Here is an 18,846-nt window from a genome sequence, read left to right as displayed (position 1 = left end):
CAGCACAGCAGTCCTTACCTGATCTCTTTCTGTCTGTAGAACTCTAAGGTTCTCTGTAAAGACTGTTGAACCATCTGTGTCTGAAAGAAGATGAAAAAAGAAAAATGTCACTGTGCCAGTAACCGAGAGGTTGCTGGTTCGAATCCAGAGGTGACAAGGCGAAAAGTCTGCCGATGTGCCCTTGAGCAAGGCACTTAACCCTAATTGCTCCAGGGTCACCGTTGAAAATGGCAGACCGTGGCCATGGCCCCACTCTCTGGGATATGCAAAAAAACACATTTTCAATTCACACATGCACATTAATACACACTTGTACATGTGTGGAATAGGACAAATATAAGCACACTGCTGTCCTGGTCGGGTCAAGTGGTCGCTAAAAACTCAGGGCCCTAAATATAAATATATAACAGATAATTTCAGCAGACCGCATTTAATACTTTATTAACATTCCAGCAATGTATTACTGGCACAAAAAAACACTATTCTTTCCTATCAACAACGACAAAAACACTATTCTTTCCTATCAACAACGACAAAAACACTATTCTTTCCTATCAACAACAACAAAAACACTATCCTTTCCTATCAACAATGACAAAAACACTATCCTTTCCTATCAACAACGACAAAAACACTATTCTTTCTTATCAACAACGACAAAAACACTATCCTTTCCTATCAACAACGACAAAAACACTATTCTTTCTTATCAACAACGACAAAAACACTATCCTTTCTTATCAACAATGACAAAAACACTATCCTTTCCTATCAACAACGACAAAAACACTATCCTTTCTTATCAACAATGACAAAAACACTATCCTTTCTTATCAACAATGACAAAAACACTATTCTTTCCTATCAACAACGACAAAAACACTATCCTTTCCTATCAACAACGACAAAAACACTATCCTTTCCTATCAACAACGACAAAAACACTATTCTTTCCTATCAACAACGACAAAAACACTATCCTTTCCTATCAACAACGACAAAAACACTATTCTTTCTTATCAACAACGACAAAAACACTATCCTTTCCTATCAACAACGACAAAAACACTATTCTTTCCTATCAACAACGACAAAAACACTATTCTTTCCTATCAACAACGACAAAAACACTATCCTTTCTTATCAACAACGACAAAAACACTATCCTTTCCTATCAACAACGACAAAAACACTATCCTTTCTTATCAACAACGACAAAAACACTATCCTTTCTTATCAACAACGACAAAAACACTATCCTTTCTTATCAACAACGACAAAAACACTATCCTCTGACTGAGAGGCTCTGACTGAGACGGAGTGTGTGTGTGTGCATGCGCGTGTGAGAGAGAGAGAGAGCGAGATAGAGAGAGGGACAGAGAGAGAGAGACAGAGAGAGAGAGAGAAGAGAGAGGAGAGAGAGTGACAGAGAGAAACTAGAGAGAGAGAGAGACACACAGAGAGAGTGACAGAGAGAGAAAGAGAGAGAGACAGAGACAGAGAGAGAGAAAAAGAGAGAGAAAGAGACAGAGAGAAAGAGACAGAGAGAGAGCGAGAGACTGAGCCAGAGGGAGAGGGTTTAATATGATGAACATTAATACAATCCTGTAGCAATGGTAAAAGAACACTGTGTCAGCCTGGGGTCACCCTACGGCCTCTGCTGAAACCTGGTGTACAGGAGACCAGCATCTGGCTCATCCAAAGGTCTCTGCTGAAACCTGGTGTACAGGAGACCAGCATCTGGCTCATCTAACGGCCTCTGCTGAAACCTGGTGTACAGGAGACCAGCATCTGGCTCATCTAACGGCCTCTGCTGAAACCTGGTGTACAGGAGACAAGCATCTGGCTTATCTAACGGCCTCTGCTGAAACCTGGTGTACAGGAGACCAGCATCTGGCTCATCTAACGGCCTCTGCTGAAACCTGGTGTACAGGAGACCAGCATCTGGCTCATCCAACGGCCTCTACTGAAACCTGGTGTACAGGAGACCAGCATCTGGCTCATCTAACAGCCTCTGCTGAAACCTGGTGTACAGGAGACCAGCATCTGGCTCATCTAACAGCCTCTGCTGAAACCTGGTGTACAGGAGACCAGCATCTGGCTCATCCAACGGCCTCTACTGAAACCTGGTGTACAGGAGACCAGCATCTGGCTCATCTAACAGCCTCTGCTGAAACCTGGTGTACAGGAGACTGGTATCTGGCTCATCCAACGTTATACATACAGGTGTCCTGTGAGAATATCCTTGTTTTAGCCATTCATCCACAGAACATACGTCATCGACACACACTCACTCTCTCCACACATTACCATCAGAAAACCAGTAAACACAACGAGAAGCACACATCTTTTATCACATTTCACTAGCAAACATTCACATCCCAAAGTCTTGTACATTAATCCATACACACACATACACTATGAAAAGGTGGGTTGGCTTGTTAACACACAGTGGCTGGCTGATCCATACAAACAAACAAACACACACAGACTGACACACACACACACAATGAAAAATGTGTTCATTTGTGTCTTTAGTTTTACTCTCTCCTTTCTTCTCTCCCCTCCCTCCCTCCATAATCTGTATCCTTCCTCTGCCCTCCTTTCCTCTCTCCCCTCCCTCCCTCCATAATCTGTATCCTCCCTCTGCCCTCTTTTCCTCTCTCCCCTCCCTCCCTCCATCATCTGTATCCTTCCTCTGCCCTCCTTTCCTCTCTCCCCTCCCTCCCTCCATCATCTGTATCCTTCCTCTGCCCTCCTTTCCTCTCTCCCCTCCCTCCCTCCATCATCTGTATCCTTCCTCTGCCCTCCTTTCCTCTCTCCCCTCCCTCCCTCCATCATCTGTATCCTTCCTCTGCCCTCCTTTCCTCTCTCCCCTCCCTCCCTCCATCATCTGTATCCTTCCTCTGCCCTCCTTTCCTCTCTCCCCTCCCTCCCTCCATCATCTGTATCCTTCCTCTGCCCTCCTTTCCTCTCTCCCCTCCCTCCCTCCATCATCTGTATCCTTCCTCTGCCCTCCTTTCCTCTCTCCCCTCCCTCCCTCCATCATCTGTATCCTTCCTCTGCCCTCCTTTCCTCTCTCCCCTCCCTCCCTCCATCATCTGTATCCTTCCTCTGCCCTCCTTTCCTCTCTCCCCTCCCTCCCTCCATCATCTGTATCCTCCCTCTGCCCTCCTTTCCTCTCTCCCCTCCCTCCCTCCATCATCTGTATCCTTCCTCTGCCCTCCTTTCCTCTCTCCCCTCCCTCCCTCCATCATCTGTATCCTTCCTCTGCCCTCCTTTCCTCTCTCCCCTCCCTCCCTCCATCATCTGTATCCTTCCTCTGCCCTCCTTTCCTCTCTCCCCTCCCTCCCTCCATCATCTGTATCCTTCCTCTGCCCTCCTTTCCTCTCTCCCCTCCCTCCCTCCATCATCTGTGTCCTTCATATGCCTTTCTCCCTCTTCAAGCAGTACTTCTCTCTCCTCTTTCTCTCTCCTCAAGCAGTTCTCCTCTCTCCTCCTCTTATCAAGCAGTATAATGTGTGGAGACAGGGGGAGGATATGCCCATCTGTGTGTGAAGATGCTGTGTGTGTCCTCTGTTCTGGGTCACCGTGACTGCCCTGGTTGATAGTATCAGGACCGTGAAGTGAACACCTAGTACATGCTCTGTTCTCCCGGTCATGGCTGACTGGTCGCTAAGAGTGGTCCACTCCTTGCCTTGCTCTTGTACGATTGGGTCACCATGATTGCAGTGTGTGTGTGTGTGTGGGAGGGGGTTAGAGAGAGGGTCTCTGTGACTGTAGGCCTCTTATTACAAGTACTGAGGCACAGACCCAGACCCAGTACTAATTCTGACAGAAGCGGGTATCATAAATATTTCATTTCAAAGCAGGCTGTGGTCTCTCTGCTTTTGGCCGGGGAGTAGCAAGTTAAGCACTTCCCTTGGACCAAGGAAATGAAGAAGAGTCTTGCATTAGACCAGGATATCTTCATCACAATGATCATAATCAAATGCATCGTTAATATCTAGCTTCTTTCCTAGTTTCTATTCCTTAACCTACACTGTTCTGTAAACACAGTTAATGATGCTGTATGCTGGAGCCCTCCCTGACAGGTATTTGATTTCACCTGTCCACGTCTTTCATGTCAGTGCAGATGGGGCAGAGGAGGCTAGAGGGAGCCAGCTAAACTACACGCTGTAAACAGTCTGCCTTCAGTACTCACCAGAACTCACCCAGAACAACCTCATCACCCAGTAAGGAGTGATATAGAATAGGCCGTATCTACTACCCATTCTTCTCTCTCTCTCTCGTTATTCTAACAGTCATCTCTAGGGTGTTGGCCCTTGTGTAATCACGCAGGTGATGCATGCAGAGGGGAGAGAGAAATACCGGAGAAAACCTTCGGTTTTTGTTACTGTATCCTACCGTGGGCGACGTTAACCTCCTCAAGCTCTCCCCGAGCGAGTCCAGGTTCACGCGCTTCCGTCTTGTCGCCCGTTTGGGTCCCGGTGCGTCCTCGAACGGGCACGCGAGCTTCTCCACGGGGCTCTTGCCGTTCCAGATGCGTGAAAATGGGCAGGAGTCGCCATCATCTCCGGGGCTCTCCAGGCACTCCGAGCCCATCGAGCTGAACGACTCTGACGAGATCTTGCGCGAGGACATGCTGCTGGGGCTAAGCGCGAGAAGTCCGGGCGCGTACGCGTGCGGCGACGAAACAACACACGGCTACGGGGACTCATCAGATTCACTTGCGTGGGAAAGATTGGGAGGCGCGCGCGCCGGTCAAGAGCGACACTAACGGCACGCGAGCATTTAGAGAAAAAACTATCGCGACGTCCAGATAGGGACTAGATTCGCCAGCTGAATCTCATGTCTAACGGTTTTAACGGCTGTCCTTTTTGTTTTCCCTTTGAAATCCCAGTTGGAAGTATTTTGCTTGCTGCGCACCTCTCTACTATCAAATCATGTGCGGCTTCACGGCTTTCTGACTCTGTGTGAACTACTCATCCTTTCATTCCTTCATCCTCTCATCCCTGCAGTTGGCTGGCTGTATTCCTCTCCGGTGGGCGGGAAACGGTGTGTCCATGTGCGGGCCTGAGGAGGATCGGAAGATACCGAGAGATGCTCGCGCAGTCAACATGCAGTCAAACATCAGCTCGAGCCGCTGCCTGGTGGAGTTATATCTGTCCACTCTGCTCCACTGCATCACTATTCTACACTACCTCCATCCGCCACAGCCAATCAGATATAATATCAGATTTAACCCTGCCCCTCTTACCATCCATATGAGACCATTCTACTTTAGTCTAGGGCTATGCTAATGTATGGCGCAGATACTGACGGAGGAGACACTAGACTACTACAGGCACGTGCAGGAGAAACCAAGACATAACCTACAAATCAAATAGGCCTAGTGTTTGCATGTGATTTTATCCTTTATATTTGTTTTTTACATGCCACACACTAAGCCATCTGGCCACACTGCAATGCCAGCAGAACATATTCCGTGTATTTGTATCTTAGACCAATTTGCCATAATCAACTGAATACTGACAGTTGTAAATAATGTACTTCTTACTTTACTCGAGGTAATTGAGATAAAACAATAATTTAAGGTAGACTTGGTTCTAGTCGGCTAGACTATAATATAGTACACCACTAGTCATACAGCCTCCCCTCCTATAAGAACCAGCTCTCTGTCTCCATAGTAAACGCATAATGAATGTAACTGAGGCTATAAGGGTAATTCAAATCGGCGAGCTGCAGCGGGCGACAGGGCGGAATTCATGTCGATCATTTATCCTTCAGTGACCTTGACCTCTTCTCTGCCCATGTGCCTGACTATACCCCCAGCCTGAGGCCTGACACAAAAACAGAAAACACTACCAGGATTGTGCATACATACACCCTGGATAAACACATACTGCATACACATAGACAGACATACAAACCTGCACATGACAGACAGACACAGAGAGAGAGGCACAGACAACCATAGGATGCAAAACATACTTACACACGCACAGCGGTCATTTTCCTGGATGTGCGATTCTTAAATGTTTTTTCTTTGCCAAAGCATTGTGCCCCGACAGAAATAGTTTACATTGAAATACACTATATATACAAACGTATGTGAAAAACCCTTCAAATTAGTGGATTTGGCTATTTCAGTCACACCCGTTGCTGACAGGTATAAAATCGAGCACACAGCCATGTGATCTCCATAGACAAACATTGGCAGTAGAATGATCTTCCTGAAGAGCTGTGACTTTCAATGTGACACCGTCATAGGATTGCCACCTTTCCAACAAGTCAGTTTGTAAAATGTCTGCCCTGCTAGAGCTGTCGCGGTCAGCTGTAAGTGCTGTTATTGTGAATCTAGGAGCAATAACAGCTCAGCCGCAAAGTGGTAGGCCACACAAGCTCACAGAATGGGACCGCCGAGTGCTGAAGATTTTAACACGATTTTTAACGTGTAAAAATCGTCTGTCCTCAGTTGCAACACTCACTACCAAGTTCCAAGCTACCTTTGGAAACAACGTCAGGTCAAGAACTGTTCGACGGGAGCTTTATGAAATGGGTTTACATGGCCGAGCTTGTACACTGCCAAGCGTTAGCTGGAGAGGTGTAAAGCTCGCCGCCATTGGACTCTGGAGCAGTGGAAACGCGTTCTCTGAAGTGATGAATCACGCTTCACCATCTGGCAATCCAATAGACGAATCTGGGTTTGACAGATACCAGGAAAACAATACCTGCCCGAATGCATAGTGCCAACTGTAAAGTTTGGTGGAGAAGGAATAATCGTCTGGGGCTGTTTTTCATGGTTCGGGCTAGAAGCTTTGTTCCAGTGAAGGGAAATCCCCTGTGCACAAAGCGAGGTCCATACAGAAACGGTTTGTCGAGATCGGTGGGGAAGAACTTGACTGGCCTGCACAGAGCCCTGACCTCAAACCCATGCAGAACCTTTGGGATGAATTGGAACGCCAACTGCGAGCCTAATCACCCAACATCAGTGCCCAACCTCACTACTGCTCTTGTGGCTGAATGGAAGCAAGTCCCTGCAGCAATGTTCCAACATCTAGTGGAAAGCCTTCCCAGAAGAGTGGAGGTTGTTGAGGTAGCAAAGGAGGGACCGACTCCATATTAATGGCCATGATTTTGGAATGAGATTTTTGACGAGCAGGTGTCCACATACACTACATGAACAAAAGTATGTTCAGTCTCTCCCCATCCCCCCTCATTTATCTAGCTACACGACCTCAATCACCATAAAACGATAAATCAATAACACTGCCAGAAGGATATTTAATAAATCTGCAGCAACAATTTAACCACAACTCTCTGGAGATTAAAAGCAAGGAAATCCTTGGCTGTGTGTTCGCTTCGAGGATGGGTCGATTGTATAATACCTTTAACAAATCATTAGATGCTTAGGTTTATTGAAGATTATAATTAAATGTTACATGAAGACAACAATACTGCTTACGCAATGCTTGTTATTATTGAAAGGGAACATAGCCTACAGTATGAAGACTCGTCCCTTCAGTTGACATTACCGAAAACCCAGCTTCAATTTGAAAGCCATTATTTAGATTGTGTTGTGTGTGGTATCCATAAAAGCCCTTTTGGACAAACTGAATCTTCCATGTCTCCCCCATCTCCCTCCAGATCAACAGCCTGTATTCACAGTTGTAATTGCCTTAAGGTATGCTTTTTCTGGAGATGTTGAGCAAGAGACTGCCCAGACATCACAATGCACCTAAATACAAGACAGAATAAAACACTAAAGATGTTAATGTCAGTCAGAGACACTCACACACCCAAATGTAACAGTTCGGTCACATGAAATTAGCAGCGCTAGCAGAGATGGTGCATGAAGTGGCTCCGAGGTGCCTACCGTTGAGTCACACAGGTGCCTCTGGTCATTCAGAGATACACTCACCTCCCCCTTGTCTGATCTAGTTCCAACTGACTGTAGGCTTGTATTTCAGAACTAAACGTAGGCTGCGTTCAGACAAGCAGCCCATTAGATTTTCCCCCCCTCTAATTGTTCCAAATTATCTTTTTTAGATCTGATTGTTAAAAAAAAGGGCCAATTCATGAATAAATTATCAGAATTGGGCTGCCTGTCTAAACACAGCCATACAGGCCCTGTAGGACTAACAGTTTGCTCTACCCTGTGTTTGTTTAAAACTGTAAAACCAAGTAGAGCACATGTCTGACCCATACTGCGATAAACGGCAGCGTTAATCAGAAGTGGTCGGGTTAGTCACGGGATACTGGCTGACGGTGTGTGGATGGCTGGGTGTGAGGGAGAGAGACAAAATGCATCAGCAGGAAGAGGACAGCAGAGTGGAGCTTGGCTGTGAATCTGGCCCAGGTCCATCTAAGTGGACATAATCACAGATCACTCGTCACCACTATAACACCATTACTGATGACCATTTACTGTCTAGAACACACACAGACACTGAGACATACCACTGACACACACACGAGAGTGGAGATGAGTGATAAGAGAAAGATGGAGAGAGGAGAGAGATGGACTTAAATAACAGGATAGGGAGGAGAGAGGTCTTCCAGGGGACAGTACTAAGAGCCAGTGTAGTGGTTAACTCATGTCAGGAACAATCTAGTGTCTGAATGATGAAGGCAGCTGCTGGGTCAGGTTTGCTGTTTAGCTACGAGTAAAAGTGTGTGTGTGGGGCTATGTTTTTGGTGTTTACAAGTTACCTAATGACAAAGCAGGGAATTAAAATGAACCAACACTTCTTTTTCTACTAACACTAACTTGGCTGATAACTACTGTACTTTGAGGGGGAAATGTACTTGGTACGATTGTGATATATGGTTGCCTCCCCTAGATATTTGAAGATGAGTGCACCAATTGATAGATATTTGAAGATGAGTGCACCAATTGATAGATATTTGAAGATGAGTGCACCAATTGATAGATATTTGAAGAGGAGTGCACTAATTGATAGATATTTGAAGATGAGTGTACTAATTGATAGATATTTGAAGATGAGTGCACTAATAGATATTTGAAGATGAGTGCACTAATTGTAAGTGGCTCTGGATAAGAGTGTTTGCTAAATGACAAAAGTAAAAGAACAGAAAGCATCATAATCATTTCTTTTTAAGAGGGTAAAACAACATATCCCAACATACACAACAATTGTACATCAGCTTTTAAAAGTTATTTTATGGCCTTCTGCCCATATTTAATCAGAATAATCTCAGAGTAAAACAATGTGTTGACAGGATCAGAGGATTACAAAGCAGACAGAGTCTTCGTCTCAGAAGACAAGGCGGGGCTAACGCCATAGGGCTTGCAGTTACATCGACTGTATATTTGCAGGGGCTAGGGGATTATTGAGATGTGTTGGTTGGTTGGTTCAGCTGTCCGTCTTGTTGCAGTCAAAGGGTTTCCACCACTGGGAGAACTCAAGGACTTTCTTCCGCTGGTCGTCAAAGTTCTCTCTGATGGACTTCCTCCATATCCTCGGCTCCACGTCCAACATCCCCCCAACTATCTCCTGAAGAGAGGGGTGAGGAGTGGGAGAGAAGGAGAGGAGAAGGAGGGAGAAGGTTTAGAGTGATACAGCGGACAGTAAAAGCACCCCATAGAGGTTGTAATTCACTGACCTTGCCAAAGTAGTGGGGGAACTTGTGTTCGTTTTCAATGACGTGAGCAAAGCCCCCCTGAAGACCAAAGTCTACTGAGAAATATGGCAGACCCCGCGGCACCTGGCACAGAGAGAACACACCGTCATACACATACTCACAGAATACACCCCTCTAAGAACCCTCTCTCAGGGGCAGGGACAGGCACCTGGTCCTGGAGCTTGGTAGAGGGAGGCAGGGAGGGAGGGACAGGCACCTGGTCCTGGAGCTTGGTAGAGGGAGGGAGGGAGGGAGGCAGGGAGGGAGGGACAGACACCTGGTCCTGGAGCTTGGTAGAAGGGGGGGAGGGAGGCAGGGAGGGAGGGACAGACACCTGGTCCTGGAGCTTGGTAGAGGGAGGGAGGGAGGGAGGCAGGGAGGGAGGGACAGACACCTGGTCCTGGAGCTTGGTAGAAGGGGGGGAGGGAGGCAGGGAGGGAGGGACAGGCACCTGGTCCTGGAGCTTGGTAGAGGGAGGGACAGACAACTGGTTCTGGAGCTTGGTAGAGGGAGGGAGGGAGGGAGGGACAGAGACCTGGTCCTGGAGTTTGGTAGAGGCAGGGAGGCATGCAGGGAGGGACAGACAACTGGTCCTGGAGCTTGGTAGAGGGAGGGAGGGAGGCAGGGAGGGAGGGACAGACACCTGGTCCTGAAGCTTGGTAGAGGGAGGGAGGGAGGCAGGGAGGGGGGGACAGACACCTGGTCCTGGAGCTTGGTAGAGGGAGGCAGAGAGGCATGCAGGGAGGGACAGACACCTGGTCCTGGAGCTTGGTAGAGGGAGGGAGGCATGCAGGGAGGGGGGGACAGACACCTGGTCCTGGAGCTTGGTAGAGGCAGAGAGGCATGCAGGGAGGGACAGACACCTGGTCCTGGAGCTTGGTAGAGGGAGGGAGGCAGGGAGGGAGGGACAGACACCTGGTCCTGGAGCTTGGTAGAGGGAGGGAGGCAGGGACAGACACCTGGTCCTGGAGCTTGGTAGAGGGAGGCAGGGAGGGAGGGAGGGACAGACACCTGGTCCTGGAGTTTGGTAGAGGGAGGGAGGGAGGCAGGGAGGCAGGGACAGACACCTGGTCCTGGAGCTTGGTAGAGGGAGGGAGGGAGGCAGGGAGGGAGGGACAGACAACTGGTCCTGGAGCTTGGTAGAGGGAGGGAGGGAGGCAGGGAGGGGGGGACAGACACCTGGTCCTGGAGCTTGGTAGAGGGAGGGAGGGAGGCAGGGAGGGGGGGACAGACACCTGGTCCTGGAGCTTGGTAGAGGCAGAGAGGCATGCAGGGAGGGACAGACACCTGGTCCTGGAGCTTGGTAGAGGGAGGGAGGCATGCAGGGAGGGGGGGACAGACACCTGGTCCTGGAGCTTGGTAGAGGCAGAGAGGCATGCAGGGAGGGACAGACACCTGGTCCTGGAGCTTGGTAGAGGGAGGGAGGCATGCAGGGAGGGGGGGACAGACACCTGGTCCTGGAGCTTGGTAGAGGCAGAGAGGCATGCAGGGAGGGACAGACACCTGGTCCTGGAGCTTGGTAGAGGGAGGGAGGGAGGCAGGGAGGGGGGGACAGACACCTGGTCCTGGAGCTTGGTAGAGGGAGGGAGGGAGGCAGGGAGGGGGGGACAGACACCTGGTCCTGGAGCTTGGTAGAGGGAGGCAGGGAGGGAGGGAGGGACAGACACCTGGTCCTGGAGCTTGGTAGAGGGAGGGAGGGAGGCAGGGAGGGAGGGACAGACAACTGGTCCTGGAGCTTGGTAGAGGCAGGGAGGCATGCAGGGAGGGGCAGACACCTGGTCCTGGAGCTTGGTAGAGGGAGGGAGGGAGGGAGGCAGGGAGGGAGGGACAGACACCTGGTCCTGGAGCTTGGTAGAGGGAGGGAGGCATGCAGGGAGGGACAGAGAGGGGGAAAGAGGGATGAAAACAGTTCAGGAGTGAGGAAGAAGGAAAGAGAAAATGGAGGTATAACTCACAGCGTGGCGGATGTCTTTGGAGGAGAGATCCACAACCTTCTTATTCATCGCCCACTCCTCATCACATTCCATGATGGCTTTCTGTAGGACACACACAGTATTAACCCAGACAGCTCATCTATTTTATAGATGGTTTCTATAGGAGGACACACACACACATACCTTAAAGTAGATCGGAGCCATGTCTCCCAGTTCTCTGGGTAGAGGGATACACTCCAGGACCATGTGCTGGCGTCTCTTTGGGTTCATGTGGGTCTCCATAAACACACAGTCCTGATCCTGAGACTCAAACATCTGCACCAGCGCCCTGCGGAACACCTGCACACAGGACAAACACACAAACTCCAATCTCTGCCTTCTAGACCAATCAGTGAAAATCGGAAAGGTGGGAGGGCATGTCTAGGCTGTAGTAGTTTTTGATTGGCTGACCTGGATCTCGGTCCACACGTCCTCATCCAATCCAGTGGCAGAGCAGTGGTGTTGCAGTGGAGTGATCAGACAGTGACCCTCTGTCAGAGACACACCTCCAGGCAGGCTCAGATACACCTGCGGAGACACACACACCAGTCAAAGAACACAGACACACCCCAATCTGACACCACAAATCCCAATGGGCCAAACCCTCCTTCCCTACTTCCTCACCTTGGTTCCTATGGCGATGAGCAGGTGTTTCTGGAGCTCAGGGTTGCTGAAGCAGTGACGGCATTTCTCCATGGTAACGGCCAGTCGCCTGTGCTCCGCTATGGCTCTGCTCCTCATCCTCTCCTCATCTCGCCCCTCACCCTCTCTCTGAGCCACGCTGGAAACAAACATGTCATCCAGGGTGTAGTTGTCGTCGTCTGTCTTCCCCATCATCTGAGGGAGAGAGAGAAATGTGTTTGTTTGCTCACTGTTGGCTAAAGGGTGATTATTTACTTATAGTGATTTCCCCATGAGTCGGTGCATGGCCTTGAGTTCCGTTTTCAACACACACCACACACACACACAGAGAGAGAGAGAGAGAGAGAGACCCAAAGGGCTAATCAATCAGTCTATCAATACAAATCCATATTGCTGTAGCCGGGTCAGACGTCATTGCTGTAGCTGAATAAACATCACACGAGGGAGCATTGAACAGCGGGTGAATATTCCCACTATTCACATCGCACACAGAAACAAGATAGGAGGGTGCTTTGAAAAGTTGTTTGTGTTGGTTCCGTTGTCACAACTAAGTGTTGCTTCTAGGATTTTGTTTTTATGGCAGTGACAGAGGCGTCTCCATGGACACAGGGTGAGCCGTGGGGATGTCGTGTCTCCACACCCTGTCCTGACTGATTGACAGGTCTGGGTCTGTGTGAAAGCAGGCCTAGGTGTGTGTACAACATGTCCAACTAGTCTATTGTATGTGTGTGAGCATGGTGTGTGCAGTCCATCACCTTATCACCCATGAAAACCCAACAACTCATTGGGTAGTCAGAACTGCATCACCCATACCACACCTCTACCAGTGCCTCCCTTCAGGAGGGAAGACTCTAGAAGAGGAACAAAAGGCTGATCTAATATTAGCTCCAATTGCTCTACTCTAATTCCAGCACTAATTTCCTCTTTCTCTCTGAGACAGAGCAAAGGGGAGACACTCGCTCCAGCTAAAGCCACTTACAGATACTAAGGCAGAGACACGATAAGTGCATGTTTGACTATGTGTGCTGGGCCAGTGTGGGGCTTACATTGCCAGCCTTCACTCGGTGGATAATTAATCAATTACACACACACACACACACACACACACACACACGGTTAATTGCCACACCTCAATGCTGGAATTTTAGACAACTTCTGCCTGGGCCACACATGTTCCCTACTCCCTGAATGGGACTTTGCCTTGTTTAGATTGAGCAACAATGGTGGAACAGGGAACCAAGAAAGTGCAAACAGCAAATGCTTCTGGAATCCGACCTGTTACGACATAGAAGGTAAAGGAAAGAAAATACAGCAGCGTATAAAAGACTAGCTATCCTACCCTGGCGCCATTAACGACTAGCTATCCTACCCTGGCGCCATTAACGACTAGCTGTCCTACCCTGGCCCCATTAACGACTAGCTATCCTACCCTGGCGCCATTAACGACTAGCTATCCTACCCTGGCCCCATTAACGACTAGCTATCCTACCCTGGCCCCATTAAAGACTAGCTGTCCTACCCTGGCCCCATTAACGACTAGCTGTCCTACCCTGGCGCCATTAACGACTAGCTATCCTACCCTGGCGCCATTAACGACTAGCTATCCTACCCTGGCGCCATTAACGACTAGCTATCCTACCCTGGCCCCATTAACGACTAGCTATCCTACCCTGGCCCCATTAAAGACTAGCTATCCTACCCTGGCCCCATTAAAGACTAGCTATCCTACCCTGGCGCCATTAACGACTAGCTATCCTACCCTGGCCCCATTAAAGACTAGCTATCCTACCCTGGCCCCATTAAAGACTAGCTATCCTACCCTGGCGCCATTAACGACTAGCTATCCTACCCTGGCCCCATTAACGACTAGCTATCCTACCCTGGCCCCATTAAAGACTAGCTATCCTACCCTGGCCCCATTAACGACTAGCTATCCTACCCTGGCCCCATTAAAGACTAGCTGTCCTACCCTGGATCCATTAAAGACTAGCTATCCTACCCTGGCGCCATTAACGACTAGCTATCCTACCCTGGCGCCATTAACGACTAGCTGTCCTACCCTGGCCCCATTAAAGACTAGCTGTCCTACCCTGGATCCATTAAAGACTAGCTGTCCTACCCTGGCCCCATTAATGACTAGCTATCCTACCCTGGCCCCATTAAAGACTAGCTATCCTACCCTGGCCCCATTAACGACTAGCTGTCCTACCCTGGCCCCATTAAAGACTAGCTGTCCTACCCTGGATCCATTAAAGACTAGCTGTCCTACCCTGGCCCCATTAATGACTAGCTATCCTACCCTGGCCCCATTAATGACTAGCTATCCTACCCTGGCGCCATTAACGACTAGCTATCCTACCCTGGCCCCATTAAAGACAAGCTGTCCTACCCTGGCCCCATTAACGACTAGCTATCCTACCCTGGCCCCATTAACGACTAGCTATCCTACCCTGGCACCATTGAAACATCAGAAATACCAGGTCTAGGAATTAGGCAGTGTAGATGCATCCAGCTGCTGAAAATATATATTTGCATGTGGTCAGGGAAAACTAAACCCAGACAAACGTTGATACAAGATGTACAACATTTTAAGACCATTTAAGACCAGAGCTATTAACTGGTTAAAGCCATACGGACCAGGGTGGTGGATGAGGAGTAAACAGAGACGGTGTTAAAGCCATAAGGACGAGGGTGGTGGATGAGGAGTAAACAGAGACAGTGTTAAAGCCATAAGGACCAGGGTGGTGGATGAGGAGTAAACACGGACAGTGTTAAAGCCATAAGGACCAGGGTGGTGGATGATGAGTAAACAGAGACAGTGTTGAAGCCATAAGGACCAGGGTGGTGGATGAGGAGTAAACAGGGACAGTGTTAAAGCCATAAGGACCAGGGTGGTGGATGAGGAGTAAACAGAGACAGTGTTAAAGCCATAAGGACCAGGGTGGTGGATGAGGAGTAAACACGGACAGTGTTAAAGCCATAAGGACCAGGGTGGTGGATGAGGAGTAAACAGGGACAGTATTGAAGCCATAAGGACCAGGGTGGTGGATGAGGAGTAAACACGGACAGTGTTAAAGCCATAAGGACCAGGGTGGTGGATGAGGAGTAAACACGGACAGTGTTAAAGCCATAAGGACCAGGGTGGTGGATGATGAGTAAACAGAGACAGTGTTGAAGCCATAAGGACCAGGATGGTGGATGAGGAGTAAACAGGGACAGTGTTAAAGCCATAAGGACCAGGGTGGTGGATGAGGAGTAAACAGAGACAGTGTTAAAGCCATAAGGACCAGGGTGGTGGATGAGGAGTAAACAGGGACAGTATTGAAGCCATAAGGACCAGGGTGGTGGATGAGGAGTAAACAGGGACAGTGTTGAAGCCATAAGGACCAGGGTGGTGGATGAGGAGTAAACAGGGACAGTGTTAAAGCCATAAGGACGAGGGTGGTGGATGAGGAGTAAACACGGACAGTGTTAAAGCCATAAGGACCAGGGTGGTGGATGAGGAGTAAACAGGGACAGTGTTAAAGCCATAAGGACCAGGGTGGTGGATGAGGAGTAAACAGGGACAGTGTTAAAGCCATAAGGACCAGGGTGGTGGATGAGGAGTAAACAGGGACAGTGTTAAAGCCATAAGGACCAGGGTGGTGGATGAGGAGTAAACAGGGACAGTGTTAAAGCCATAAGGACCAGGGTGGTGGATGAGGAGTAAACAGAGACAGTGTTAAAGCCATAAGGACCAGGGTGGTGGATGAGGAGTAAACACGGACAGTGTTAAAGCCATAAGGACCAGGGTGGTGGATGAGGAGTAAACAGAGACAGTGTTAAAGCCATAAGGACCAGGGTGGTGGATGAGGAGTAAACAGAGACAGTGTTAAAGCCATAAGGACGAGGGTGGTGGATGAGGAGTAAACAGGGACAGTGTTGAAGCCATAAGGACCAGGGTGGTGGATGAGGAGTAAACAGAGACAGTGTTAAAGCCATAAGGACCAGGGTGGTGGATGAGGAGTAAACAGGGACAGTGTTGAAGCCATAAGGACCAGGGTGGTGGATGAGGAGTAAACACGGACAGTGTTAAAGCCATAAGGACCAGGGTGGTGGATGAGGAGTAAACAGAGACAGTGTTAAAGCCATAAGGACCAGGGTGGTGGATGAGGAGTAAACACGGACAGTGTTAAAGCCATAAGGACCAGGGTGGTGGATGAGGAGTAAACAGAGACAGTGTTAAAGCCATAAGGACCAGGGTGGTGGATGAGGAGTAAACACGGACAGTGTTAAAGCCATAAGGACCAGGGTGGTGGATGAGGAGTAAACAGAGACAGTGTTAAAGCCATAAGGACCAGGGTGGTGGATGAGGAGTAAACAGGGACAGTGTTAAAGCCATAAGGACCAGGGTGGTGGATGAGGAGTAAACAGGGACAGTGTTGAAGCCATAAGGACCAGGGTGGTGGATGAGGAGTAAACAGAGACAGTGTTGAAGCCATAAGGACCAGGGTGGTGGATGAGGAGTAAACAGAGACAGTGTTAAAGCCATAAGGACCAGGGTGGTGGATGAGGAGTAAACAGAGACAGTGTTAAAGCCATAAGGACCAGGGTGGTGGATGAGGAGTAAACAGAGACAGTGTTAAAGCCATAAGGACCAGGGTAGTGGTGTTGAGACAATGACTTTCTCTCCATGCACATTATAAATATAAAAATGATTAGATGTAGTATTTATAGTCACTATGTCATGGTAACTGTAGTAGTATTTATAGTCACTATGTCATGGTAACTGTAGTAGTATTTATAGTCACTATGTCATGGTAACTGTAGTAGTATTTATAGTCACTATGTCATGGTAACTGTAGTAGTATTTATAGTCACTATGTCATGGTAACTGTAGTAGTATTTATAGTCACTATGTCATGGTAACTGTAGTAGTATTTATAGTCACTATGTCATGGTAACTGTAGTAGTATTTATAGTCACTATGTCATGGTAACTGTAGTAGTATTTATAGAGTCTCTGCTTAAGGAGAGTGTGTGTGTGGTGCTAATGATATAGCCCAGAGAGAGCTAAAAAGGTGCAACTGTCGCTTTCATTTTGAATCGCCATGGCAACTCCGATGTCTCCAAGAGTTTATTAATAATGCGCACTCTCTCCCTCCATCACCCCCTCTGCATCCTCCATCTCTCCCCCTCTCTGCATTCCCATCACTCCCTCTCATCCCCATCCCTCCCATCCGTATCTCCATCCCCATCTCTCCCCATCCATCTCATCCCTATCTCCATCTCCATCTCATCCCTATCTCCATCCCCATCTCTCCCCATCCCCCACTCTCCCATCCCTCCCTCTCATCCCCATCCCTCCATATCTCTCCATATCCATCTCAATCTCCATCTTTCCCCCTCAACATCTCTCCCTCCCTTCATCCATCCACCCCATCTCTCCCTCCATCCCCATCCATATCTCCATCCCTCCCTCCCTCCATATCTCCCCATCCCCCTCTCTATCCACATCTCCCCCTCCACATCTCCCTCTCCCCACCCCCCCCCATCTCCACCCCCCCATCTCCCTCTCTCCACCCCCACATCTCCCTCTCTCCACCCCCCCCATCTCCCTCTCTCCACCCCCCCATCTCCACCCCCCCGTCTCCCCCTCTCCACCCCCCCGTCTCCCCCTCTCCACCCCCCCGTCTCCCTCCATCCACATCTCCATCCACATCTCGCCCCTCTCCATCTATCCCTTTCCATCCCCATCCCCCTCCCTCCCATCCCCGTCTCCCTCCCTCCCATCCCCGTGTCTCCCTCCCTCCCTCTCTCTCTCCCTGTCTCTCCCCATCCCCATCTTGCCCCCTCTCCGTCTCCATCCCTCCATCTCTCTCTCTCTCTCCCTCATCCATCCCTTTCCATCTCTCCCCATCTCTCTCTCCCATCCCCCTGTCTCCCTCTCCCCATGTCTCCCTCTCCCCATGTCTCCCTCTCCCCATGTCTCCCTCCATCTCCCTCTCCCCATCCCCATCTCCCTCTCCCCCTGTCCATCTCCCTCTCCCCCTGTCCATCCCTCCCTCTCCCCCATCTTCTTCCCCCCTTTCACCTCCCCATCCCTCCCTTCTTTCACCTCTCCATCACTCCCTCCTTTCACCTCTCCATCCCTCCCTCCTTTCACCTCTCCATCCATCCCTCCATTTCACCTCTCCATCCATCCCTCCATTTCACCACTCCATCCATCCCTCCATTTCACCACTCCATCCCTCCCTCTCTATCATCCCTCCCTCCCTCCCTCTCTATCCATCCCTCCCTCCCTCCCTCTCTATCCATCCCTCCCTCCCTCCCTCTCTATCTATCCCTCCCTCCCTCCCTCCCTCTCTATCTATCCCTCCCTCCCTCTCTATCCCTCCCTCCCTCTCTATCCCTCCCTCCCTCTCTATCCCTCCCTCCCTCTCTATCCATCCCTCCCTCCCTCCCTCTCTATCCATCCCTCCCTCCCTCCCTCTCTATCCATCCCTCCCTCCCTCTCTATCCATCCCTCCCTCCCTCCCTCTCTATCCATCCCTCCCTCCCTCCCTCTCTATCCATCCCTCCCTCCCTCCCTCTCTATCCATCCC

At 49.5% G+C, this 18,846-nt stretch overlaps 2 protein-coding genes across 3 annotated transcripts in view; both read right to left on the bottom strand.

Annotated features, from left to right (window-relative positions):
- Positions 1 to 5,300, bottom strand: part of LOC129821872 (guanylate cyclase soluble subunit alpha-2-like) — a 106,729-nt gene extending 101,429 nt beyond the window's left edge. The window contains exons 1-2 of one of the 2 annotated variants that reach the window (XM_055879582.1): positions 4,408 to 5,300; positions 19 to 80 (exon numbers count right to left, since the gene is read on the bottom strand). In XM_055879582.1, coding sequence (XP_055735557.1) covers positions 19 to 80; positions 4,408 to 4,644 — 299 coding nt within the window. In that variant the 5' untranslated portion in view covers positions 4,645 to 5,300. The remainder of the gene's footprint in view (positions 1 to 18; positions 81 to 4,407) is intronic. The other variant, XM_055879581.1, reaches the window with a different exon arrangement.
- A 3,803-nt stretch (positions 5,301 to 9,103) lies between these two features.
- The window catches only part of cwf19l2 (CWF19 like cell cycle control factor 2), a 44,823-nt gene continuing 35,080 nt past the window's right edge, over positions 9,104 to 18,846 (bottom strand). The window contains exons 14-19 of the mRNA XM_055879580.1: positions 12,246 to 12,458; positions 12,033 to 12,149; positions 11,766 to 11,921; positions 11,604 to 11,684; positions 9,631 to 9,732; positions 9,104 to 9,521 (exon numbers count right to left, since the gene is read on the bottom strand). Of these exons, the coding sequence (XP_055735555.1) occupies positions 9,381 to 9,521; positions 9,631 to 9,732; positions 11,604 to 11,684; positions 11,766 to 11,921; positions 12,033 to 12,149; positions 12,246 to 12,458 (810 nt within the window). The 3' untranslated portion in view covers positions 9,104 to 9,380. The remainder of the gene's footprint in view (positions 9,522 to 9,630; positions 9,733 to 11,603; positions 11,685 to 11,765; positions 11,922 to 12,032; positions 12,150 to 12,245; positions 12,459 to 18,846) is intronic.

This window comes from Salvelinus fontinalis, chromosome 24 (genome assembly GCF_029448725.1).
Source record: "Salvelinus fontinalis isolate EN_2023a chromosome 24, ASM2944872v1, whole genome shotgun sequence".
Classification (NCBI taxonomy): Eukaryota; Metazoa; Chordata; class Actinopteri; order Salmoniformes; family Salmonidae; genus Salvelinus; species Salvelinus fontinalis.
The sequence above is the reverse complement of the archived record's forward strand: the minus strand, read 5'-3'. Positions and strand labels throughout refer to the sequence as shown.